Source organism: Vombatus ursinus, unplaced genomic scaffold (assembly GCF_900497805.2).
Source record: "Vombatus ursinus unplaced genomic scaffold, bare-nosed wombat genome assembly UNPS02014845.1, whole genome shotgun sequence".
NCBI lineage: Eukaryota > Metazoa > Chordata > Mammalia > Diprotodontia > Vombatidae > Vombatus > Vombatus ursinus.
Window position 1 is genome coordinate 5,488,244 of NW_020954623.1, and position 25,510 is coordinate 5,513,753.

The 25,510-nt window shown below is 54.4% G+C and overlaps 1 protein-coding gene across 2 annotated transcripts in view; it reads left to right on the forward strand.

The window, feature by feature from the left end:
• Window positions 1–25,510, forward strand: part of LRRC27 (leucine rich repeat containing 27) — a 66,852-nt gene that overhangs the window by 14,917 nt on the left and 26,425 nt on the right. For both annotated transcript variants that reach the window (XM_027840499.1, XM_027840498.1), the window contains exons 5-7: window positions 2,678–2,830; window positions 12,464–12,791; window positions 23,135–23,308. In XM_027840499.1, the coding sequence (XP_027696300.1) occupies window positions 2,678–2,830; window positions 12,464–12,791; window positions 23,135–23,308 (655 nt within the window). The remainder of the gene's footprint in view (window positions 1–2,677; window positions 2,831–12,463; window positions 12,792–23,134; window positions 23,309–25,510) is intronic.

Genomic DNA, 25,510 nt, shown 5'->3' on the forward strand with positions numbered 1-25,510 from the left:
CCCTGAGGTCCAAGGCTGCCCCCCCAGGGTCCAGGGTCACCACCCCTCGAGGTCCAGGGCTGCCCCCTCAGATTTAGGGCCACCCCATCCTGAGGTCCAGGGTCCCCCCAGGTTCAGGGCCACTCCCTGAGGTCCAGATCCCCCCCCTGGGGCCCGGCCCCCCCCCCCCCCCCCAGGCCGGCCCCCCCCAGGGTCCGGGGCGCCCCCCCCCCAGGTCCAAGGCCTCCCCAGGGTGACGTCACCAACAGCACAAACAGCCCCTCTTGCCTTGGCAGAGTCAGCTCATGGGCACAAGGGAGACTCGACGTTTGCCTCATGAATGGGGTGAGCCGCTCGGATCTCTCGGACACACCGCCTTCCTCCAGGGTGCTGCAGAACACTTGGCCGGGGAAGGGTCTGTGACAGGAAGCAGCTCGACACCGCTGAGCTCAGCTCTGTAGTTGTCCTCTCAGCTGAACCCCGCGATCAGTGCTGTCGTGACCCCCATTTTGCAGATGAGCAGACCGAGGCAGGTACAAGTCAGAGACCAGACTTGAACTCAGATCCTTCGCATCCCAGGTCCAACCCAAGTCACCTCGGTGTCGCTCAGCGTCCTTGCCTTCTCGTAGTGTGTGTCTGTGGGACCTGGCTTGGGGGCGAGGCGTGGAGGGTCCTCCTGCCTACATCCATTCGTCTTCACCCCTGGAGTTAGACATCTCCAGTGCCGGACAGATACCTCCTTCTCTGTCTGTGCTGATGCGTCGCGTCCTTTGTCTTCAACCTGCCAGGCCCGTCTTTGAGGCCGGGGTGTCTGAGAGGGTCGCCTCGGGGTCTTCTGCAGCCCCAGCCTTGAGGGGCTGAGGGAAGCCCCTCGGGGCTGCTATGCTCCTGTGTGTCTGTGGTCTGGTCTTCCAGGTGTCCCGCACCCCCCGCCACAGGTGCCGGGGCCGGACGGGCGGCTGGGCCACCCCTCCGTCGGGATGCTCGCCCACAAGCCGGCGGTCATCAGGACACGGCTGATAGAAGAGAACTCCGTCAGGCAGACGCAGCCTTGCTGGTTGGGGGAGAGGAAGGCTGGAGCCCAGCAGTGCTAGTGACCCACGTCCCTGAGAAGGAAGGCGATGAAGCCCGAGTGACTGCCGGTCTTGGTTCTGCCAGTCACCTCGGCCCTGACGGTGCTGGGGACCAGGCCAGCTCAGAAGCCTCCGATGTGTGCCCGGCCTGGACAGTGCAGGGCGGCCCTGGCGGGTCTCAGCTCCCTCACCAGTGAGGTGCTTCGTGGGTCTGGAGCGCTTTACGAATGTTGGTACTTGCTGCTACGGTCCTTCCTTCTAGAGGCTGGACCTGGCGGGGGGCAGTGAGGGGGGCAGAGAGGACACAGACACCAGCAGCCTTGGCCCTTGGGGGGCCCAGGAGGCAGCCCTGGAAAGGACCCGTGAGTGATGGGGGAGGAGGGTGTGAGCAGACAGGCCAAGAGGGGAGTCTGGGGTGCTGGCTCAGTGGCCAGGGAGGCCATCTCCACCCCGTCCGGGAGAGAACGGATCCCAGATTCTAGACCTGCTCTCTGTGGGGGAGGGCCACACAGCCCTAGAACCTCACACAGCCTCCTGGGAGAGATCTGGAGCCACTCTGACGGCTCGGACCTGACCGTCCACACAGGAAAGTCCCAGCGGATGAAGACGTCTGTTACCCAGATCGTGAAATGCATTTGGAGGCGGAGCCAAGATAGCAGAGGAAAGGCAGGGATTTGCCTGAGCACTCCCCAAAACCCCTCCAAACACCTTTAAATAATGCCCTACAGCAATTCTGGAGCGGCTGAACCCACAAAAGGTTGGGGTAAAATAATCTTCCATCAAATCAACCAGTCAAACAACTGGTCAGAAGGAGATTCCGAGAGTCTCTGCCAGCACTGAGGCAGGACTGTTGCTCTGCCCATACTTGTATCTGGGCTGGGGTCCTGGCTGAGGAGGAGCACCCCGGAGCTTGTGGCCCCAGGGGAGCGGGAACCCTGCTCATGGGTCCAGTGCTTGTGGTCACTCCCAGACCAGAGCACAGGCCAGGAGAGGAGTACACACCTCTCCTTCGAGCGTACCCCCTTGGAAGAACTGAAAACTAAAAACAGGTCCCTAGAGGTATCTCTGAAAACAGCAGCACAAAACCCCTGACGCTTGGGACAGTGCTCCCTCCACCCTGGAAGCGGAGCCCCACTTAACAAAGAGTTAAAAATCAAGAAATAGGCTGAAAAGTGAGCAAACCACAGAAAAAAAATCTGACCATAGAAAGTTACTGTGGTGACAAGGAAGATCAAAACGTGCACTCAGAAGAAGACAATAAAGTCAAAGCTCCGACCTCCAAACCTCCAAGGAAAAGTACGACTTGGGCTCAGGCCGCAGAAGAGCTCAGAAAGGATTTTGAAAATCAAGTAAGAGAGATAGAGGAAAACTTGGGAAGAGAAATGGGAACGAGGCAAGAAAATCACGAGAAGAGTCAACAGCTCAGTAAAGGAGACCGAAAAACACACTGAAGGGAGTAACACCTTACAAAGCAGAACTGGCCGGATGGAGAAAAGGCCTGAAACTTCCACCCTGGGAGACCACGTGTCGGGGAAATCCTGCGTGCACAGCGTTGGTGGTGCGGCACGCAGCCCGCGTCTGCCCCTTGTCCAGGAGTGCTCATCGCTTTCCTTTTTGTCTTCCAGGGAACTTGGCATCGCTGAAAGCCCTGAATCTGCGGAGCTGCCCTCTGGAATTCCCCCCCAGAGACGTCATCCGGAAAGGCCTGCTGAGCATCCTGGCCTTTCTTCGCAACTGGGCCCAGAGGCAGGGCGCTGTCGCCGCTGCACCGTGTCAAGGTTGGTTGTGACCCTGCAGGCCTCAGCTTAGGCCTTCCCCTCCCCACCCCAGGCTCACCAGGCCTGCCGCTGGGGGTGTCCTTCTGGGAAGAATTCTCTGTCGACGTGTACGCTGTCCATCTGGGCAGCCGAGGTGACAAAGGGGCAAAGCGACCCTTGTGGGCAGGGCTGCCCGGGGCAGGGGGGTGGGTCTCTGACCTGTCTGACCATCTGGAACGCTTCCCCACCCTGACCTAGCACCACGGACTGCGGGGCTGTGCCTCAGAAAGGGACCCAGGGCAGAGCAGAGAAGTGGGCACCAAGGAGGCGCCCGTCACCCAGGGAGAGCGAACTGTGAGAAGGGACAGCTTCTCAGAGCCAGCGGAACAGCATCTGCCACCAAGAACGGGCATCGTGAAAGGCCCGAGGTGCCTCAGGGGGCATGGGAGGGAGCTCCCCGTCCCCTTCCTCACAGCGTCACCGAATTCGCGGGGGCAGGAGCAGGTGTCCCCTTCTGGGCATGGCTCAGGGGGGCATGTGTTTGCCGCCAGAGCTTTGTTCTTTCCTTTTTCTTCCTGTTAAATTGCGGCGTGGGACATAGCAAAGGGGAATTGGCGGTGTTCAGTCCTTTTTCCTTCATGGCCTCATCTGGGCAGAGACACTGGAGGGTTGGCCATTTCCTCCTCCATCTCATTTTACAGATGAGGAAACTGAGGCAAGCAGGCTGAAGTTACTGGCCCTGGGTCACACGTCTGGGAAGTGTCTGAGGCCGGATTGGAACTCAGGAAGGGGAGTCTTCCTGACTCCAGAGCTGGCGCTCCATCCCTTGTGCCACCTAGATGCCCCAGAGAGGTAGCAGAGTGGCACCCCCCCCCCAAAAAAAAAAACAAGAAAGAGGATCCTGGAAGCATGTGAAAAACTGCGCGGCAGAGGACGAGAGGGAAACACAGAAAAGCAGGACAGTTTTGTGTGTTTAAATGCCAATACCCTTAAAAACAAAGCCGACCATACGTGGTGGGCTCCCACAGCGTTGGGCACGACAGGCCTCTTTCTCTCTTGTGCCTCAGAGAGGGAAGTGCTCGTTGGGTGTGGTTTTGGTGAACTCGTAAGCAAGACAAAACGTTCTCCTCCTTGGGCCTCGTAAGCACAGGTGGCTGGTCCAGCAGCGTTGTTGGGAGCCATCGCTAGAGAGATGTAAGAGCGTTTGTGCGCTGTCTCGGGGTTCTCGGTGTGCGGCACGGGGCTCGTGAGGGACAAAGGAGAATCCCCAGAAGTAGTTCCGTGACCCAGGGAGAATAAAGCGCTTGCTCGGCTCTTTTTAGAACAACTGAGGGTTAGTCCCTTGGGTCAGTCCATCACCAAACATGTATTAAGCGCCTGCTGTGTGCCAGGCACCCCACTGAAGACACAAAGAAGCAAAGAACGGCCCACACTGTCAAGGACAACAGGTAAACAGCTGTGTACGGAGCTGGTTCCCTGCCAGATAAGTAGGAGGTAATGAACAGAAGAAGGGCCCTGGAGGAGAGGGGCTGGGGAAGGCTGCCTGTAGGAGGTAGGATTTTACCTGGGATTTAAAGGAAGCCAGGGAGGTCAGTAGTTGGTGCAGAGGAGGGAGAGCCCTCCAGACTTGGGGGACAGTCGGAGAGAATGCCCGGAGCTGAGGTGGAGGGCCTTGTGCCGAGGGCCGCTAGATCCAAGAGGACGTGGGGGTGGGAAACGTAAGAAGACGGGGAAGGGGGAGGGTGCCTGAGTTACTAAAGGTTCTGAAGGCCAGACAGAGAGTTTTGGGACATGGTCAGACTTGCTTTGAATCACTTTGGTGGCTGGAGTGGAGAGAGAGCGGACGCAGGCAGACATCCTAGCCGGCATGTTGGACAGTGGTCTGTGGGTGAGGTCATGAGGCAGTGTCCAAGGAGAGAAGGGGTGTATTTGAAAGACGTTACAGAGGGGCAGTGGAAGGGTCTTGGCACCATCTTGGATAACAGGTGGTGAGAGAGAGTGATGATCCCGGAGTGACTCTTAGGTTGGGATCCTGGGGAACGGGGAGGAGGGTGGCACCCTGGACAGTTATGGAGAAAGGGTTTGGGGGAAAGATCAGAGCTCTGTTCTGGACATGTTGAGGGTAAGATTCTATGGGACTTCCAGTCGCAGATGGCTGTTGGAGATGCAAGATTGGCGGTCAGCAGAGAGATTGGGGCAGGAGGGGTAGATCTGAGAATTATCAGTCTAGAGATGGCAATTCAATCCGTGGGAGCTGAGGAGATCCCCAGGTGAAGTTGTATAGAGGGAGAAGAGCAGAGGGCCCAGGACCTGTCCCTAACCCTAAATGTGCACCTGAAGGACTCCCGTGGTTAGAAGGTGTGGTCTTGAGGAGGATTCAACATAGGAGACAGAGAAGGAACGTTCAGAGGAGAACTGGGAGACAGGAGTGTCCTGAAAACCTAGAGGAGAGAGGATCCAGGAGGAGAGAGTGACCGACAGTGTCCAAGGCTGCAGAGAGGTCAAGGAGAATCAGGATGGAGTAAAGGCCATTGGATTGGGCCAGATGAGATCCTGGGTTACTTTGGAGAGAGCGGTTTGGGTAGAACGAAAAGGCCAGAAGCCGGATTGTGAGATCATACCCTTCCTATCCCAGTGATTCTGAACCCCTGTGGGTCACCATCCAAACCCCCCTTGACACCCCCTGCCACCTGGTTCCTCATTCCCACCCCAAAATTTCTGCCCAGCCCTCCCGTCGGTCAGCTCCCTCAGTGACACGACGTCCCCGGCCCCCTCTCCAGACTTGGCTGCGTCGGCTCACCGGTGGAGGGGGCGTGTCGGAAGCCTCCTTGTGCCCCCATTACCGCTTTGAGATTCCGCCGTTTCCTCCCTCTCCTCCCCGGAGATTCGTCTGTTCACATCTAGCCCCCGATCATCCTCTGTATGCTGGCCCTGGTCTAGAGAGGCGTCACCCCCCCTTCCTTCCTCCATGACTCCCATCTCAGCTCATGGCTTTTCTCTCCTCCCCAACTCCTGCCTCATGGTAGGGGCTGTCAGCATATATGCTGGCTCTCCCTCAACCACTCTAACCGCTCAGGTCCCCACCACGCTGACCTCCCGTGATCTACTCCCCCCCCCCCCCAGCCACACAAAGGTGGTCACAACCTCAAAAAAAACACTTAACCATTTACAAACGAAAACAGGCATCACCCCAACACTAGTCTGAACCATACCGGTTTGTATGTAAAGACCACACGTTTGGTACGTCACGACAAAACCTCCCATTGTAGCACAGAAGTCTTGAGCAGACAAGCGTTGGCGAAGCACGCTGCCTTTTCTAGAGTTGTTAATGGACAGGGCTGTAGATGTTCACCCTTTCCACCTCCCTTGGCCTGCCCCTACTTTGCGACCTCCGATCCCCTGACCCCTCGGCCCTCGGCCAGGCCCTCTCCCCTGTGCCGGCCACTCTCTCCTCTTCTCCCCTCTTGACCCCTTGGTGACACTGCCCTCCTCTCTGGGATCCCTCACCCCCTTACCATACCCCTGATTACACCCGGCTGAGCCTCGGCCCGGACGGCCCCCGCTTTGTGCCTTCTTGCGCGCTGCCGCGCGGTCCTGCTCAGCCTCCCTTCCCGCGTGCTCTGCTGCTCCATACAGTGGCTCTCCCCTGGCTGCGCATCGGCGCCAAGGCAGGAATAGGTGGACGTCCCACCGGCAGATGCTTGGTTTTCCCGGCAGCAAGCCACCATCTGTTTTCTCACCAGGATAGACCGCTGCCCTGCCTCCCCCTCGCCCACCGCCACCACCCCAGGCCTGGACGCGGCAGCCTCAGTAGCCTTAGATTTGGGCCCGCTTTGGCGCACTGTTGACTCACATGAAGCTTGCTGCCTTCCATAGCCCCGTCTCTCCGCGCTCTATTTGTGAAAGTGAATTTTTGAGGCTTAGGTGGAGACTGTCCCTTTCCCTTTGTTCAGTAGGGGTCAGCATTGTAGCCCATCATCTTGGACTGTCTGGTGTACTTGCGTTCTGGGAGTTTACACCCACAGACCAGCACCAAGGAGACAGTCAGGCCTTGAAGGGGACTGGCCTTTGGAGGCCCTGCTTCCTAGCTTTAAAGCTGCAGCGAAGGAGGTTTGGAGCCTTCTTGGTAAAACTGAAAGGGCAGCGGAAGAAGAAAGTGGGTCCCGGGAGCAGGCCCCACGTCGTGGACGGCTTCCTCGGTGCGCAGCGCCAGCCCTGACGTTGGGGTATGCCTCGAACTTCTCTCCTAATTCAGCTAGTCCCGCACTGAGCTGCACAGTCGGGGGGGGGCCGCCCAAAGCCACGTGTCTCTGATTCCTGCAGCCAGCGCTCCCCCTCCAGGGGAGACTGCTGGCTCTGATGGCCCCATCACAGTTGGCTTTCAGTGCATCGCCGGCGAAAGTTGAAAAATAGGCATTTTACAAATGGGGTTTTGGGCAAACAAACCCTGAGAGGAGCCCGAGTGGCCTGAAGATGCGGGCTTTTGTGTGACCCAGGAGTTACCAGCTGTTCATTTGCTCCCTAAGATTTGTTTTCTCCCTGACAAAGAAGAGTACTTGGTCCCTCTCCTAATTACAGGCTAACGTCATTCCCATCCCGTGGGGAGTGCCGAGGCCGGTCGTGAGCCCCGAGGTGGGGCGCCAGGCTCCGAGGGCTCCTTGTATGAGATGGCTGAGGGCGCGGCCGATTTTCCAGAGTGAGACTTTATGTGCCCCAACAGCGTCTCACTGCGGGCCCTTGGCGGTGGGATACACCCACTTCTCAAAGGATCCCTTGTGCTCAGGCTCCGCCAGCATCCAGTTTATCCTTTCAGGGCAAATTGCCCTTTCCAGAAGATTGCTCTGAAAATGTCCCTACTTGGATCCCACAGATAGACTCGGCCTGAGTGAAGTTTGGGAAAGAGCCCCGTGCTCTGGGAGGCACTCATAGCCGGCCGTGGCTGGGGCCGGGGCCAGAGAAGCTCTTCTCCACAGAGCCCCCCTGGGCTCGCCAAGGCTACGCCAGCTGCTTCCTCTGGAGTGGGCCCTGCCCCCGTGACTGGGCCTTCCACAGGCCTGGGCTGCCCCCTCCACCATGACCACAGAGGAGCACGAGGAATCTCGCGCCCTGACCTAACTCTGACAACGAGGTCTTCATTCACTGACTGATGAACTGAGCCCTTGGGGAAGGAGCTGGTGCGCATCCACAGAGATACTCTCACTGCAAGCAAAACTGGGAAACCACATGACGTTCCAGTGGGGGGGGAGGGATGGTGCTCATGGGCTTCTTGGGAAGACCCGCCATTCTGTGGGGTGCTTCACCCTTGGATTTGGCCAGAAAGGCCCCTCCAAGGGTCCTTGCTGCTTTGTGGGCAGCGCCTATCACAGAGGATGAAGAGGAACCCACTCAAGAATGTGACGAGGTCTGGGGGCAGCTAGGTGGCGCAGTGGATAGAGCGCCAGCCCTGGAGTCAGGAGGCCCTGAGTTCAAATCAGACACTTAACACTTACTAGCTGTGTGACCCTGGGCAAGTCACTTAACCCCATTGCCTAGCCAAAAAAAAAAAAGAAAAGAAAAAGGAACGTGATGAGGTCAAGCCAACCCTGACCCTAAGGAGCATGGAGAGAAAATGTGGTTCGGATTTAGGAGAAGAAAGACGCCCAAGGCTGGTGTCTAGCCTTCAGAAGCTTCACACCTACAGGAATGCTCTGAAAGGATGGCCAAGCAGCCCTGGGCGCGGCAGACACCCCCAGCATCTCCCTGAGGGGACTGAGACCTTTCACACGCTTCATCCGTGTGGCTGTCTTTGCTCTTTCATCGGCACCGCCTCGGACCGTCTCTCCCCTGTCACTGACGATAGTGGCTGGTAAGCGCCACCCAATGAGGCCGGCCCTCTGGGCCATGTTCTCCACTGGCCCCCGCTCCGCCAGCCCCCTTCTTCACAGGCAGTGTGGGTTTCCCTTTGCTTCCTGAGTCCTTCACCCCATGAGCCCTTGCCCCCAGGGCTGGCATCTTCGTTGCCCTCTTTGCCCCCACAGAAGGCTGCTCTTTGGACCGCACAGGGCATGGGAATGTTCTCTCTCTTCCTGTGCCCGGCGCAGGCCCTCTGGGTGAAAGATGGGGGGCGTTTGGGTCACCTTATCAGCAGCATCCCTCCTCGCTCTGCCCGTCGTGTGGGTGCACCTACTCTGCCAGTTTGGGGGGCACAGGGGTGTTGTGGTGTGCATTGCCTTTGGCATTAGTGATTCGGAACAGTGTTTCGTGTGGTTTTTAGGTTTCATTTCTTTTTTGAGTACTGATCCTGCCCTGTGACTCCTTCTCCATTTGTGACGTGTATACCGAGTGCCCCCAAAGTCTTACTATAGTAAAGCTGTGAGCTTTAACAGATGACGGCTTGAGTCAGACTTTGGGTCACCTGGGATAGCCTGCCATCCCAGGATCAGGTGTGTTCAGTGAAAAGAGCCTTCCCAGTAAACATCTTCCTTTCCTGTGGAAGCTGCATTGATTTTGTTCGTGCAACAGCTTTTCATTTCCGTGTCATCGAAATGATCTTTTCTCTTTTGGGACGGCCCTGTCTTTTGCTAGGCGGGGGACTCCCTCTCTCTCTCTCTTCCAGCTATGACAGGGACCCAGGCCCGGCATTCAGGCTTCTGTCCCTTTGGGGTTCTTGTCCAGTGGGGTGGGAGGCGTCGATCTCGGCCTAGTGTCAGCACAGTCACTTTTCAGTTCTCCGACCCGTTCCTGTCCAGTGACGAGTCTGCCCCAGGTCACCTGTGTTCTCCGGCTCGGCGAACGTCGGCTTGTTGGCTTGGCCGATTCTTCCTGACCCAGTCTGTTGCCCTGATCTGCTCCGCTGTTTTTGATCGCTGCCAAATCGTTCGCGGAGCGACACTTTGGAGTGACGTCGGAGTGCTAACGGTCTCTGCCCCGGCACTGCGGTCCTTTCCCGCTCTCCGCCATGAACGTCTGGTCCTTGAGTTTGTGCCCCTTTGGCGCAGCACTCGATGCACTCGCCGACATGGAGAGTAGCCTCGCAGCCAAACTACAAGGGTGGCTAACACTCCCATTGTTAGCCCTTTTTCTGTTGGGAGAGAGTTTGCAGTCCTGCTTTTATGACTTGTTATTGTTTTTTTCTCCCATCCTTTTTAAAAATCAATTATGTTATTTATCTTTAGCTTTAAACATGCGCTTCCCTGAGGTTTTTATTCTGGGGTGGCTCTTTTGAATGGGACTTCCCGTGGCTTAGGCTGTGGTTCTCCAGGCAGGGACGACAGCGGAGCTGGCAGACTGAGGGCCCCTTCCTTGCGGGGGCTGTCCCCCAGGCAGAGCTGGGATCCGCTGGCCGTGGAGGCAGGCTCCTTCTCAGGATTGTGGCGCGCTTGTTGGCCTGGCGGCCCTGTCGTCGGCAGGTTAACAAAAGTCTGGATCAGGATGACGCTGGGGGAAAGAAGGAAATGCTCCCTGTCATTGTGCTTAGCCCACGCCTGGTGCGTAGAACAGCACAAACGAGGAAACGAGCGTGTATGAAATGCCTACTGTGCACCAGTGCCAGTGTGGCACCGCTCTGAGCACTTTACAGATGTGGTCTCATTGATCCTCACCACAACCCTGGTAGATGCCATCATGATCCCCATTTCACAGCTGAGGAAACTGAGGCAGACAAGGTGAAGTGACTTGTGCAGGGTCAAGCAGCTCGTGAGTGTCTGAGGCCAGATTTGAACTCGGAAAGATGAGTCTTCCTGACTCCAGGTCTGGCGTTTTATCTACTGTACCACCCAGCTGCCTAGCACATAATAAAGGCTTGTTAATAAAAAAAATAAAAAAATCACCCAAACTATTCATGCTGTGAAATAGGGGGGAAAGCACATTCCTATTAACCTTGATGATGACCATTTTCCCCAGAAGCTGAGCCTGTGTGATAAAGAGGCAGCGAGATCTCAGCCCAAGGTCATGCACACTCTGGCCACGCAGGGACGGGGGTGAGAAACGTGGCTCGGCCCTGGGCCTCAGGCCCAGCTGGCCCGTGTGGTCAGCGATGTGAGCAGGAGACAGCAGCCTGCTTAACACCTGGGGGTCTTCCCAGACCTTTGCCATTGAAAGAGGCCAAGTGGAAAAGACCACAGGCCTCCCTATCTGGGTGACCCTGGCCAGGTCACTTCGTTGTTGTTTGCCTCAGTTTCCCCATCTGTAAGATGAGGGGGTTTTAGTGGATGGCTTCAAGACCAATGAATGATCATATGGTTCTTCTGGCCACACCTGGGGCGGGGCGGGGGGGTGGACGGTGGCGGTGGGAGGTGTGGATTCATAGGGAGATGGGATCCATGAGAAGTGGCCCGCGGTATCCCTGCTTAGTCTCTGCAGTCTGACCAGCTGGCCTCTGAGCCATCCCGCGCCAGGGCCACGGCCTGTCTCCCGCATCATCTTCATGCCCAAGTAGTGAGCCCCCGTCCCTGACCTCCGCACGCAGCACGATCACCCGCCTCTGTGTCTTTGCCCACAACGTCCTCCTCCCTTGCCTGCCCCCTCGGCCTCCCGCGTTTCCTCCGAGACTCAGCTCGGCGCCGCCTTTGCTCGGGGCTCTGCTTCCTACGTGCGATCACCTCTTGGAGGGCAAGGACTTGGATGTGGGTCCATGGGTGGCCAGAGCATGGCACTGAGAGGCATGGAGAAGCGCAGGTCGATAGACGCCGAATAAAGATTTGTGGATTGATGGAGACCCCGTGGTGGTTTGGTCATGTCCGATTCTTTGTGAGCCCAAGGACCACAGCCCCCCAGGCCCTTCTGTCCTCCCCATCACCCAGAGTCAGTGCACGCTCACATCCACCACTTCCATGACACTCTCTCCATCTCATCCTCTGCTGTCGCCTTTTCCTTTTCCCTTCAATCTCCCCAAATCAGGGTCTTTTCCAGTGAGTCCTGTCTCCTCCTTAGATGGCCAAAGTGTTTAATTAAGCTTCAGTATTTGACCTTCCAGTGAACGGCCTGAATTAATTTCTTTAATAGTGGCTGATTTGATCCTTGCTGTCCAAGGGACTCTGAAAAGTCTTCTCCAGCACAATTCCAAAGCACTGATTCGGTGGCACTCAGCTTTCCTTGTAGTCCACAGCCTTACATTGCTACTGGGAAAATCATAGCTCGGACGCCACAGACCTTTGTGGGTGAGGTGACGTCCAGATTGGCCATAGCTTCCTTCCAGGGAGCCAGTGTCTTTTAACTTCGTGACTGCATTCATTGTCTGCAGGGATCTGTGAGCCCAAGAACAGACCCTCTGACGCTGGTGGTGGGAGGGGAGGGATCTTTTTAAGGTTTCCTAATAGATTGTTTAGAGAGTCGACCAGATGTTCACTGCGTTGCTTTACCCTTAGGTGCCCCAGGAAACTCTAAGACTAGAAGGACTTTCCTCCCCAGGAGTTCCTTGTATCAGAGAAACCACATGTCCATACCTCCCCCACCCCTCAAAGACACCAGCCCTCCCATGATCCTTAGTCTCACACGAGCTTTACTGTGATGGAGGCAGCAGGAGGAATCATGGTGGTCTCTTCATTTTCCCGTGGTGGCCATGGGGCTCTCACTTCTTGGAGACCAGACTCACAAATGGGAAAAAATGATGGTCTTGGTTTGGGGGCTAGAGTGTTCGAAGGCGGGATGCTAAAGTAGTCCGGTTTTTCCCCCTAGAAGTTGTACCAGTGAAAAAGGTGAACCCGGAAGCCAAACGTGGTGCCTCCAACGAGGAGACGTTGCAGAATGATCCAGAAGAGAAGGGATGTCTTTTTCCACATGTGGAAGCGTTGAACTTAGCTGAGGTCACAGAGCCAAGTGTGGATTTTTCTGAGGATTGTTTCAATGAGGAAGAAATGAAGCAGTTCTGGAAGCTGAGGCAGGAAATAGTCTCTAGCGAAAAAGCCGAAATGCTCGCAAACCAGCTCCTGCCCCTTCAGCTGCCTCTCAGCCTGCAGAGCAGCCACGTGAAGGAGCATGTTCAGAAACTGAAAGACAGGGTCAGGTCAGTCTGAAAAATGAGTATCCTTTCATGAAATTCTAAAAGGTAGGTAATGATGATGACTTTTGCGTCTCAAACCCTCAGCCTAAAGTGGCATCACCACTTCAACCTCCATGGTCATGGAGTCGAACTGGTAGCCAGAGCTGGGCCAGGCCTTGTCCAGCGTTGAAGAGGGGCCGTCGCCGCCATCCCTGCTGTCTCTTAGCACCCTGTGCTAAGAGTGCTACCAGGATGGGAGGCACACCCCTTGGTGGTGCAGGCCCGGAACCACAGGTCCAGGGGACCAAGGGAATGTCCGTGTGATGGATAAAAGTGATGGAGTTGGGGAAGGAGCCAAGCTTTGCCCAAGTAGGGAGTGGGAAAGGTGGTGGATGTGGGCGTCTTTGGCCAGAAAGCCCAGCGCAGGTCAGTCATGCAGTCTATACGGTCAGACCGTTCATGATCTGGCCATCCCATTTCAGGAAGGAGGCAGACACGTGAAGTGGGTGTGCCCAGCGTGGGGAGGGGCTCGCAGGTTGGGCTAGAGAGGGGCACGATGCCTAGGGTCAGTGTCTGACCCCGGTGCCCCCTCAGTCATCAGTGTGGATGGCTGTCCGTGGGGTTTGCTGTCAAGGGCCATCTTGTTCCAGGATGGCCTGGACCTGAGGCCACTCAGGGGACGCTTGTCTGTTCTGAACGATGCTCCCTCCTCTGCCCACCTCCCACAGCGGGGAGCTCTGTTCAATACACAGTACTCTCTGTTTCTTATTTAACATAAAAAGAGTTTTAAGGGGAAAATGTCAGCTCTCTTCCCCATCTGCACTTCACCCACCCTCCGCTGCCTCTCATTTAGTGGTGAAAGGAAAGCTGAGTGAGCTCAAGGCGTCCTTGACAGTCAGTGGAAACGTAGACCTTTGTGCAGTTAATGCTATAAATGAGTCTCAGAAACGCTGAGTGTCGCCCTGAGCTCATTGGCCGCCTTGGAGACTGTCTCTGTTCACCCTTCGCTGCACTCAGACCGAGGTGTGGACAGTGCTCGAAGCTGCCCCCTCCTTAGGAACCAAGAGCAGGACGATAAGCACAGCGACACCGTGGAGCCCACTTCTGTGTCCAGGGCGGCCACGACCTCTTGTCGCCCTGCTGGGGAGCTCGGTCCAGCGTTCCCTCCCGCACTGTGGGGAGAACAAGGCCCACAGTGGATCAGGGTGAGGCCGAGGCTGGCATCCCTACAGACAGCTGTGGAGGCCGTTGCCCGGCCTCTTCCAACCAAGGGCAACTCCTGACCACTCAGGCTGCTGAGAGGATTGAGACACCTTTGTGGGATGCTTCTCTGCCATTCCAACTCCAGCTTTATTTCACGCCCACAATGTCCTGCCTCCTGGAGCTTCCATTCACCCAGAAGGGACAGAATCGATTGAAGCTGGAGAAAACACTTAATTAATCACGAGGGGGTCAGCTGAGCCTTGAAGGAAGCAAGCGATACTTAGAGGGGCTGAGAGAAGAGCAGGTGTTCCCCTACAGAGGGGGAGTGCTGGCTTGTCCCGGGCACTGCGTATGGAAGGCACCGATCACTAGGCAAGCCTGGAAAGGTGGGCATTGACCGGCTGTATTCATAGCAGCAGGAATACTCCGTGTCAGAGACTGTCCTCTGCAGGGAGACCCCGTGTGCTGATCCCAGCAGTGGAGAGCACAGCCGGAAAGGCACCTTGGACCCGTTCTAAAAGGGAGAGGGAGAAGCATCAAGGAGAGTCGGCTGATCGTCAGCCCGCTTCGGCCGAGCTGGCCCGAGGCCCCCAACTGGGAGACGAGTCAGTCTACCTGCAGTTTGGCTGAGAGACAGAGATAGAGAGACTGAGACAGACACTGAGAGAAAGGGAGAAGAGGAGAGGCATTATCACCTCGAGACTGTTCGGTTTAAGGGAAGAGAACCAGTCCCCCTGCCAAAGAATTGGGGAAATGTCTTTAAACTCCCAGGCTGCGTGGCTTCCCAGTCTTTCTCACCCATTCATCAGATACCCACTGTGTGTGTGGCTCTGTGCTTAGCCCTGCAGCGTGAGTTCCTGCCCTCGGGGGCCTGCTCTTTTGAGGGAATCAGCAATGGAAATTCTACCAGGATCAGTCCATAGCAGGCCCAGCACAGAGGACCAGGTTGGTGCCAGGAGCAAGGGAAGGAAGGCTTCTCAGAAGAAGCTATGCCTGGGCCAGGCTTGGAGGCAAAGGAATGATTTCCCTGGCCCTCAGAGGCCCAAGATAGGAGACTCTCACAGATGTAAAAGGGCCTTTAGCCAAAGGCGCAGAGAGCTGAGCCTCAGTCCTGACCAACGCGGGCTGAAGCGCCATGATGGGGCTGCCCTGAGGGGGCTGGGGTGGAGGGAGCTGTCCAAGGACTCGCATCTCCTGCGATGTGCTGGCAGTGTATGCAAGAGGGCCGTCAAGGCTACCTCTGAGCTGCTCCGAGGCCCGAGGGGCTGTGTCTAAATTCCCAAGGAGAGCCCCTGGAAGAGGGCCAAGCTGGACAGACAGACGTGGACGCCGTCTGCACGGGTAGACGGGATTGCCAAGGGCAGGGCCATGTTTTGACCCCGGAGGCTAACCTCCAACCTTCCTGCTGAAAGACCTGTTTGGGAAGATGGCAGGAACCAAGCTGCCTGCAGAGTTTGGGGCACCGGGCACCCTCCGCCAAGCCCGCCCAGGAAGCCAGTGTTCGGTCAGGGTGGTGTGCAAGCCCCCACTGAACCTTCTTCCAGCCTGCCTTCTCCCTTTCCTTTCCCATGGTGACTCCTGAAGGGTGTGCACGTCTGGACCCTCGGAGCTTTGGGAAGAGCTGCCTGAGACTTTCACCAAATTTGCTGCAAATCACCCTGCTTATATGAGGCCTGTCACCCACTCAGAGGAGCTAATCCTCTGGACAAAGGGGGAGGGCAGGCATCTCTCAAGCCCTGGGGCGATGTTCCTGATGGCACAGGCCTTCTGTAGGACTTCCCAGATTGTCCAGAACCGGAGCCTTCTCTGACCTTTACCTGACTGCTGATAAGCCAGGCTGAAATGCTTTGTGTGAATGGCCTCCTTCTCACTACCAGACATTGGAGATGGCCAGTGCCTGGCGTCAGGAGGACCTGAGTTCAAATGTGGCCTCAGACCCTTACTACCTATGTGACAAGTCACGTAGCCACTGTTCGCCTCAGTTTCCTCAGCTGTAAAATGGGGGTCGTAATAGCACCCACCCCCTCAGGATTTTTGTGAGTATCAAATGAGATCTTTTTTTTTTTCAAGGTTGGGAAATTCTGTTTCCAATGTTTTGTTTCTTTTTTTTTATTAATTTATTTTGATTTATCAACAATCACTTCCATATGCTTTTGAGTTTAAAATTTTTCTCCCCCTTCCTCCCCACCACCCTCCCCAAGATGGCACCCAATCTGATATAGGCTATATATATGAGATCATGTTTGTAAAGCCCTTAGCACATGTAAAGCCCTACTGTGTCTGGCACACAGTAGGCGCTTAATAAATGCTGTTCCGTCCCTTCCTATGCCTCTTGCGTAAATGTGTGAGAAGTACGTGATGCCAGAGGAGGTTTCCCTGGTGCCAGTGGGCGTGACGCCATCATTGAACTCATGACTGGATGTTCTCGGGGCATCGGTCATGACCACTTTTTAATCCACGTAAAGTCAAATTCTTTCAGTGGAAAACAGTGATGGTTGCGCCTCTGCAGGCCTACTGTGAGTCTTAGGTGGTAATTCATGTGGTTTCTGTGGATGCCTCCTGAGGCAGGAGGACTTTGGCCCCAGGCTCTGTCAACCCAAGGCTGCCCAGCACAGAGAAGGGCAGAGGAAGGGCTTCCTGCCTCCAGCCAGCTTGCAGATGGAGAAGCCCTCAGGACCGACCCTCCCGGCCTTGGGCGACCAGTGAGTCTGGAGGTCCCGAGGCGCTCTCTGTGGTCAGGATGCAATAGCCACTCACCAGCTCCTGAAGTTTCACGCTTTGGTGAAAGAAACACAGATTTTTATTGGCCTTTGGACTTTGATTCAGAGTTTGAGAGGGTCATTATTTACACCCACTTTCTCTCGGAGTCAGTGCAGTGTTTAAGCAGCTGGTGGCATTCGTGGTATTTTTAATGCCAGTTAAAAGCGTGATCATTCTGCCAGCAGCGCTTGTAATAATTACATTGAGCCTGGGGTTTGTGTGACCTAGAATGAGATATTCCGCTGACTTTTGTCTGTATTTTTAGAAGTGAGAATTAGGATTTTTCCCTCCTTTTCCTCTTCCTTATGGTGGCCCCTCTGACCTGGGGGCCTGTTATCCAGAGTTAGCTCTTTGCCTCTGGCCTGCCCCGTTGATCTCCAGCATTCTTGTGTGAAGGCACCATACAAACCTCAGTGGTGTCCACAGCGCATGGAGCCCTCTGTGCCTTGTCAGGTCAGTGAATGCCACACTGAGGCCCCGCTCTGCCAGCTGGGTGCCGTGGCACTGACCCAGAGCTCTGGAAGAGGAGGCGAGTCAGGGGCAAGTCTCACCTATGCTCCTCTGCTGGAAGAGTGTCCAGTGCTGGCCCATTTCTCATCCAAGGCCAGCCACACTCAGGTGCACCAGGCTCATCCCCAGCTGTGTACAGGGGCCTGGACGTCTTTCCCCAAGACCCTCGCTGGGTTCTTGCACTCTTGGTCCATTAGCAAGTTGGGCCAGGCTGTGGGCTGTGCAGGGTCCTGCCCTCAGGTAGCCAGCTGTGGAGTAGGGAGATAGGACCAACAAGTGAAATAATTAGTGAATAATTCAGTGCCACCTTGGGGTGATTGCTCACAGGGGCCACAGATGTTCAGAGACGGAGACACCACTCTGGGCTGTTCCCTCGGTGAAGAGTCAAGCCTCTGTTTCCTTATGGTAAAGTGAGGGGCGTGGTTGTTTAATGCAGAGATAGGGGAGGAGGGGATCCACGACCCCTCTAGGCCCAAAAGGTTCCTGGCAGCAAAGAACCTTTGTGTGGAATAAATACATCTAAGCATTGTGGGGAGAGTTCAGGCCAGCGAGGGGCATAGTGTGAGGGGCCAGGAAGTATTTAGAGGCCGGTTTTTGTTTTGTTTTTGGGGTTTTTTGTGAGGCAGTTAGGGTTAAGTGACTTGCCCAGGGTCACACAGCTAGTAAGTGTCAAGTGTCTGGTCTGAGGCTGGATTTGAACTCAGGTCCTCCTGAGGCGAGTTTTAAAAATGATGCCTTTCCCACTGGGGACAGGAGGAGCTTCCCCATTGACCAGGGGTATAAGAAGATGGCATAACTCTCATTTTTTTTAAATTGCTTTTTTGGGGCAGCTAGGTGGCAAGGTGGATAGAGCACCAGCCCTGGAGTTAGGAGGAACTGAGTTCAAATCTGGCCTCAGACACTTGACACTTGCTAGCTGTGTGACCTTGGGCAAGTCACTTAACCCTCATTGCCTTGCAAAACAAAAACAAAAAAAATTTGTTTTCTCAATGAACAAAAATCTATTTTCTCTCCCACTCCCCTCCGCATAAAAAGAAAAGCAAAACCCATGTAACAAATAGGCAGAACAGAGCCAAACAAACCTTGCACTATTCCATGTCCCAAAGACGTGTCTCATTCCTTTGTGGCTCCTTGGCTGTAAGGTGAGGAGAAAGAAGGAGCCAGAAGAAGGGGCTTGAAAGGACCTGAGGCCCTCCTCTGAGAATAAGGCTCTTTTGCTAAGTGTTAGTGTGGGTTCTTGGACAGGCGGACGGAACGCTGCCAAGGTGAGGGGTATGCTCTGTCCCTGCCCTCTCAGCATTTTCATGCACACTTCTTCCCCTTCTGCCATTGGCCAGAGTGGTGTTGCCCCCTTTTAGGGGCCCAGTAACCAGCACCCCAGCTCCATTTACTTCAGAGATGAGCGAGAAAAGATGCCCACCATCTGTCCTCAGTGGCCTAACTACGCGTAAATGCAACTGTGTTCCTATATAGCCGTGGTCCTGCCACATCATATCCAGATGTGGTATGCCTGCCAGATGTTCCCACTGGGCTGGGTCCCCAAAGGTCACGCTCCAGGGTTGCCCCAGCTCCTCCTGCTCAGCAGTATGTGTTCAACAATGTTGTCAGAGACCTCCAATGAGCGCAAACGTGGTGCCAAGCTCAGCTCCTGCGCTGATGGAAAATTGTTTAACTCGGAAAGTCTACAAGCCAAGGCTGAAATGGAGGCAGAGTTGAGGTGTGACTTTTTGCTCAGCGCAGCCTCTGAGGCTGAGATGTAACAAAGTGGGGATTGCTTCTCTGCTGCTGGTGCTAATTCTGGCCTGACAGTTAACACCCAGAAAGTGCAGGTGCTCCGCCGGCCAGCACTGCACCATCACTGCACCATCACGCCCATTTGTGGAACCATCGGTTATGGCGAACGGAGAAATAAGGATGCCATGGACAAGCTCGCTCACCTTGGCCTCCCTTCTGGAACAGGACCACAACATCAGGGAGGTGCTGCCGTGACATGCCAGTGAACTGGATTTAAGTGAGGCAGGCCTGTGCCAGGTCACCAGCCTCACTCTCTCCTCCGGAGCCATCTAGGTCCAGTGACCAGAGGTGGGTCGAGACGACTGGAGATGGCCCCGGATGCAGTGGGGACCTGGGCCTTTTAAGCTGAGGTCTTTCCCAGGTCTCAGTTTGACTGAGGCCGATGCCCATTCAGGGATTAAGGCTGGGTAAGAAATGAGGCAGAGAGTGGCCTCTTTTACTGAGTCAAAAATAAATAAACAAATAAATCTGGGAGGGGAAGACCCTCAGGGCTTCTGGCCAAAGCAGAAACCATCGCTGTTTACATTCACTCTGAGCCAGTCTGTCTTCTTTTCTTTCCTTCTTCTTTCTTTCTTTTTTTCCTTTCCTTCCTTTGGTCCACAGACGGTGTCACACCCCTTACCTGCGGTTGCTCTCCTAAAGGAATGTAAATTTTGATGGCTGAAACCTTGAAAGATATCTTGGAGTTTACTGGCTACATTTCTTTCTTAAAGACCATGCTTTAAACCCAAATCACTCTGACTCTCACTGACTGGCCAACAATAGGTCCCAGGCCAACCCCCACGCTTGGCAGCATACTTTCTAGTGATGTGCATGTAGATGATAAGGGGGAGACTCTGAAGGAAAGTGTGGGAGAGGAGAGGTATTAGACTGACTACCCAACTGAAGGTCTACAGAGCCCTTGTGCTGACCTCCTTGTTGTACGCCTGTGAAACCTGGACGGTCTTCCAGCACCAGGCCAGGACACGGAATGGCTTCTGTCCGAATTGTCTAAGGAGGATTCTGAAGATCACCTGGCAGGATAAGGTGCCAGACACCGAGGTCCTTTCTTGAACTAAACTGCCAAGCATTCAGACTCCACTGCAGAGAGCGCAACTCTGATGGGCTGGCCACAATGTTTGAGTGCCAAAAGTATGCTTGCCAAAAAGACTATTTTACAGAGAACTCACACCAGGTCAGGCGCTCACTCGGTGGTTGGAAGAAGCGATCCAAGGAAACTCTTAAGGTCTCTCTGAAAAACTATGGAGTTGGTTGTCAGACATGGGAGACACTGGCACAGGCCCACCCGGCATGGCGTGCCCTCGTCAGAGAAGGGGATGCGGTCTCTGAGCAGAGCGGAATTGCGGCGGCTCAAAGGAAACGTGACCCATCTGCCCTCCCAGTGTTCACATGGACCGTTAGTGCCCCTTGGCTCGGTGACTCAGAATCCTTCCAGCCAGTCCCCTCCCTGGCCCCGACCTCACCTTGCCCTGCTGCCTTGTTCTCTGCTGAGCGCCGTAGCAGTCGGCGCGACACCCGGTCCTCGTTTCCGGATTTGGTCTTGGTTCGCCCTGTCCGTGTATTCTGGCTGTCAATATGTGACTGCTCCACCCCGGCTTCGGGGTCAGAGACATCTACAATGCACTGTCCTCCCCATCCTCATTCACTCTTCTCGTCAGTCTCTCCTTGGCCATTGGCTGTTCCGCCAGCGCCTGCAAATGTGCCCCATGTTTTCCCCATCCTCAAAAACACTCTCATTTAATGGAAGTATGTATGACATGCTTTCACACACATATATAAATATAAATATATATATATATATATGTCTCAAATGTTGGCTTTCTCTAGGGTGGGGTTGGGAGGGAGGGAAGGAAACTGCTCAGAACTCAAAACGTAGCAAAAATAAAAAAAAATAATATGTTGATCTTGGGCCAGGAAAAAAAAATAAAAGTCTTAGTATAGAAAAAACCCCTTTCATTTAATCCACCCATCCCTGCCTGCTCTGATCCTGTCTCTTCTGTGCTGGCTAAATTCCTGCAGTCACTGCTGATCTGCATGGAGAGAGGGCGTTTCCTCCCATAGGAAATCCTCCTTAACCTATTTATACCCAGGATCTCATAAGGAGCTCACAAATGCTCAGGGAGCTAGTAACCCCAGGCATGATTATCCCATTTTACAAATGAAGGAACTGAGGCTTGATGAGGGGCGACTGGCCAGGCTGCACAGCTCACAAGGGTCAGACGTGAGATTTCGATCCAGGCCTTTCCGACCACAAACAGCTTCGCATCAGGGTCTCTGTGACAGTTGTGTTTCCTCCAGGAGAAGGCAGGGCTCCAACCCCGTTGTCAGCGATAGAGCTTTTGTTGATCTTGTGAGGGACGCGTCCTGGTGAGAGCCCCAGACTTGAGTGAGCGTAGTGGCCACAGACGTTGCGGTTCCCTTGCTCCGTGCCTTGGAGTCCTCTGTGGCATCTTGACTCCCCCTCCTCTGAGCCCGGTCGTCAGTGTGACCAGGGTGCTGGATCATGAGACGGGACTCGAGGAGTCGTCTCCCACATCGTCGGACCCCAAAGCCGGCCCTCTCTGCCTGGCAGCAGTCTCGGGGGCTGGCCGTCATGTGGCCCGCCTTGTCTTGGTTTGAAGCACAAGCCACGTGCCGTGCCCCCGTGAGGACAGTCAAGAGGCCGGTGCAGCTCCCTGCAGGTGGCCTGCTGCTGGGCACCGGCTGGGGATGCCCCATTGCCCACACAAGACACGCACAGAGTAACTTCCAGAGGGAGCGAGAAAGGCCCCATCCTAGAGGGGCCCCGTGAGCTGCTTCGTGGCTGGCTGAGGAGGGCACCTGGGCCACGTCCGGGGGGATCCATGGGATGCTGAGATGGAAACAGGAGCATGTCTCGCTCTTCAGCCGCCTCACTGTTTTTACTCACTTGTTGGATTGATGCCCGCGGGAGGCGTGAACGGAGTGAGGTCCTCAGCATTATTTTGAAAACTCTGATGGTGAGCACTTCTCGTGATGCCTTTCTGGAGTGTCCCAGGCTTGGTTTTGTTCTCCCACATTTCACATTCCCTGAAGGTGTGCAGAGAGCCTCCGTGTTTGCCAGATTTATTCTGCTCCCTCCTGACACCATCAGAGCCGGCAGGTTGTGTGGCCCGCCGCTCCATAGCAGACCCACTGCCCATTCTAACCTGGGCGCCAAGTTGTGGCCTTGAGTTTTCACTTCATTCAACTCTGGGGTTCTCCAGTGACTTCTTAACATGACATCACACACACACACAGTCACAACCCTGAGGTGGTCCAACTATGCACAGCCGGTCAACGGGACAGAACCTCACCAGCCAAGGAAAGGGGCGGGGGCAGCTGTTGGTGCCAGGAAAGTGCCTGGTGGTTCTACCAGCTCCACAGCAGGGCTGGAGAGACTGTGAGCCGAAGACTTTGAACCAATCCTTGTGTGATACTGGAAATGCATGAGGAACTTGTGCCCAGGGAGCAAAGGAAGAGTCAGCTGGGACCTGCAGAGCAGGGGCAGGGTCTCTGTGGAGGTCTTGTGTTTTTCAGAGGCCAGCAGGACCTTGCCCGCTGAGGGATCTATGGCTGTACTGGCTCAGCCCTGGGTCTGAGGGCAGGGCTGGCACATCACAAGCTGTGTAACAGGCCGGTGCCTTCTGAGCTCGCTCCCGGCTTGGATGAGTGCTGCCATTCGCTGGTAGGTGCCCACTGGGGGATTGGCTCCTTGCCTCTTGTAACAAGATAATGTGTTCCAGCCCCCTCGCCTTAATTCCAGAGCTTTTATCCTCCCCCACTGATGTGGGGTTTTCTTAGAAACAACGTCAGGAGCCACATTTCCTGAAAGGTTGTCTTAAAATCACCGTCATTCATTAATGTTAGCATTTGGATTCCTGTGGTTCACTGGCTAAAGTTCTGTAATTTCATAATTTTAAAAAAATTAATGCAGGTCAATAGTATAGATTTCTATGAGTTAACTACAATCCCTAGTGGTCAAGCTCATTTTAATGTGGAACCAATCCATAGACCTTGGTTTAAAATAGGTGGTTGTTTATTGTATAATGCTGCGTCTCTTTCCACCATGAGTGATCGATTATCACTAATTTTTCATTAAGGATTCCACTGAAAAAAATGTATAATTCTGGAAGGAAAATCTCTTCATTCAAGAACATGTTTCCTGAAATTCCATCCTATGAGACAACAGTTCGAGCCAAGAAAGACGAAGAAAGACGAGTAGCTGCCCTCAAGGAGCTAAAAGAGAAGCAAGCTTTAATAGAGCAGCGGAAAAGGTAAGGTCACTGACGCAAGAGCACCTCGCCAATCCCATCACAGACTGGCCAGTGTGGGGGCTGGGAGGACCTCCACCCTGTCTCTTCATCTTCAGTGGTGGGCAGAGCGACCTCTCCCTGCCTGCCCTTCGGGTGGGACCTTTATCCAGACCTGCCCACAGGTTCATCTCAGGGGCATGCCCCGTGCCTTGGGGTATGGTCCTCCCTCACACTCTGCCTGGGACTGGCTTCTCTTTCTGGCATAATGTCCCCGAGGACGTCCTTTATTCCTGTGCTTCTGGAAGGTTCTTTAGGGAGTTTTATGTTGCAGCCTGCCGGCCCCCACCCTGTGTCTCCCCACGCTCCTCTCTGCTGGGTTGATTTTCCATTCTCTGGAGACTGTTGAGTTCTGCAGCTTGTAGCCAGAGAGCGCCCTAGTGGAAGCCTGGCTTTTTAAATGGGCCGTTGTTTTCAGGAGAAGCGAGGGTCTTTGAAGGAGCTGATCTTCCTGTGGAAGGACCAGTGCCATCTCTAGGTTGTGCTGCATCTGAATGCCTGGGGCAGCCTCAACAGTGAACGTTCTTTGTCCACATGGGCCTTCCCGCATGGGTCGTGGAATCCTTCCTCAAGAGCTGGAGGCCACCCAGTTCACAGAGATTAGGTCTAGATGGGAAAGTTGGTCCGTGTTCTCAGAGTTGCCTTTTTCAGCACAGATGAGCATCCATTGGGTCCGACAGAGGCTTTTCCTAAGCCCGTGGGCCCTTCCCTTCCATCAGATTCCTTCTGGTCAGTGGCTTATGCTGTCGTGATTTTCTCACCTCCAGAAGAGAGAGACCCCTTGTCCACCTGCTTTTCCTCTCTTGAGTGTGATTTCTACCTTCAACATAATCACATTAATGTCAGAGGTAGGATTTGAACACAGGCCCTCTGACTCCTGAGCCAGACAGCCTCCCAAGGTGGTGAGGCCAAACTCTGGAGTGGTTAGAGATCTCTTCCAGGAAGTTCTGCTCTCCTCTGGGGCTTGATCTGCAGCAGGTTCTGCAGTGTTCAGCACAAGGTCATCCTTAAACAGGAGCATCTGGAGGCCTCTTCAGCCTGGCCTCACACTGGATCTCCTCAATGCAACCGTCCCTCAGTCAGTCAGTAAGCACTGGGCGCACAAAAAGAGACAGAAGACAGCCCCTGCCTCATCCCTCTCCCTGCTTTGTGCCGTGCCTTGCTGGTTGTCTATGATAGAAGTATTTGTGGTGTTCGATCTCTCAGACAATCTTGAATTATTTATAAGTGTACACGGGAGACACCTTGCTTGATGAGAGCCTTGCAGGTGCCTTCTTCCTCACTGAATCAAATGCTTTTCAACAGTCGGTGACCAATAAGCACAAGATTTGGGGCAGCTAGGTGCCACAGGGGATAGAGCGCCAGCCCTGGAGTCAGGAGGACCTGAGTTCAAATCCGGCCCCAGACACATAATACTCACTAGCTGTGTGACTCTGGGCAAGTCACTTAACCCCAATTGCCTCACCAAAAAATAAATAAATAAATAGATAGATAGATAGATAGATAGATAGATAGATAGATAGATAGATAGATAAAATAAGCACAAGATTTACATCTATACCTTCTTTCCATCAGCTTTGATGTGGGGAAGAGGTGACCTTTTGTAGAGTTTCTGAAGGCCTGCTGCTACCCTTATGAGATGCCCTCAGCTCAAGAATAGATGACTCTCATAAAGACTAGATATGGGTGGGAAAGGAGGAATATCGGACATGAAGTGTGCCCTCTAGTTGCCGTTTTCAGAACTGATAAGCATTCATTAGGTGGGAGGTTTTTTCCCATGCCCTCAGGGTCTGCCACCCGCCCCATCAGGTTCCTTGTGAATCAGTCCCAATGGTGTCATAATTTTCTCACCTCCAGAAGAGAGAGATACCTTGTACAATCCAACTGCTTCTATCTTGAGTGTTATTTCTACGTTCTATGTAAACATATGCAGAACTACAGGGATCAAGTTCAGATTTGTTTGTTTTTTAAACTAGTTTTAATCCTCCACTGTTCTGTGCTGAATGCTAGGCTTTTTCCCTGACTTCATTGTCTTCTCCCCCCTCCCCAACTCCTGTCTTCCCGATTACTGTCCAGGGCACCACTGCCCCATCCAATATGGTGCCAAAGCCTGTTGATTTCACCTCTGCAGCATCTCTTGTCAATTTCACCACCTCTGCAGCATCT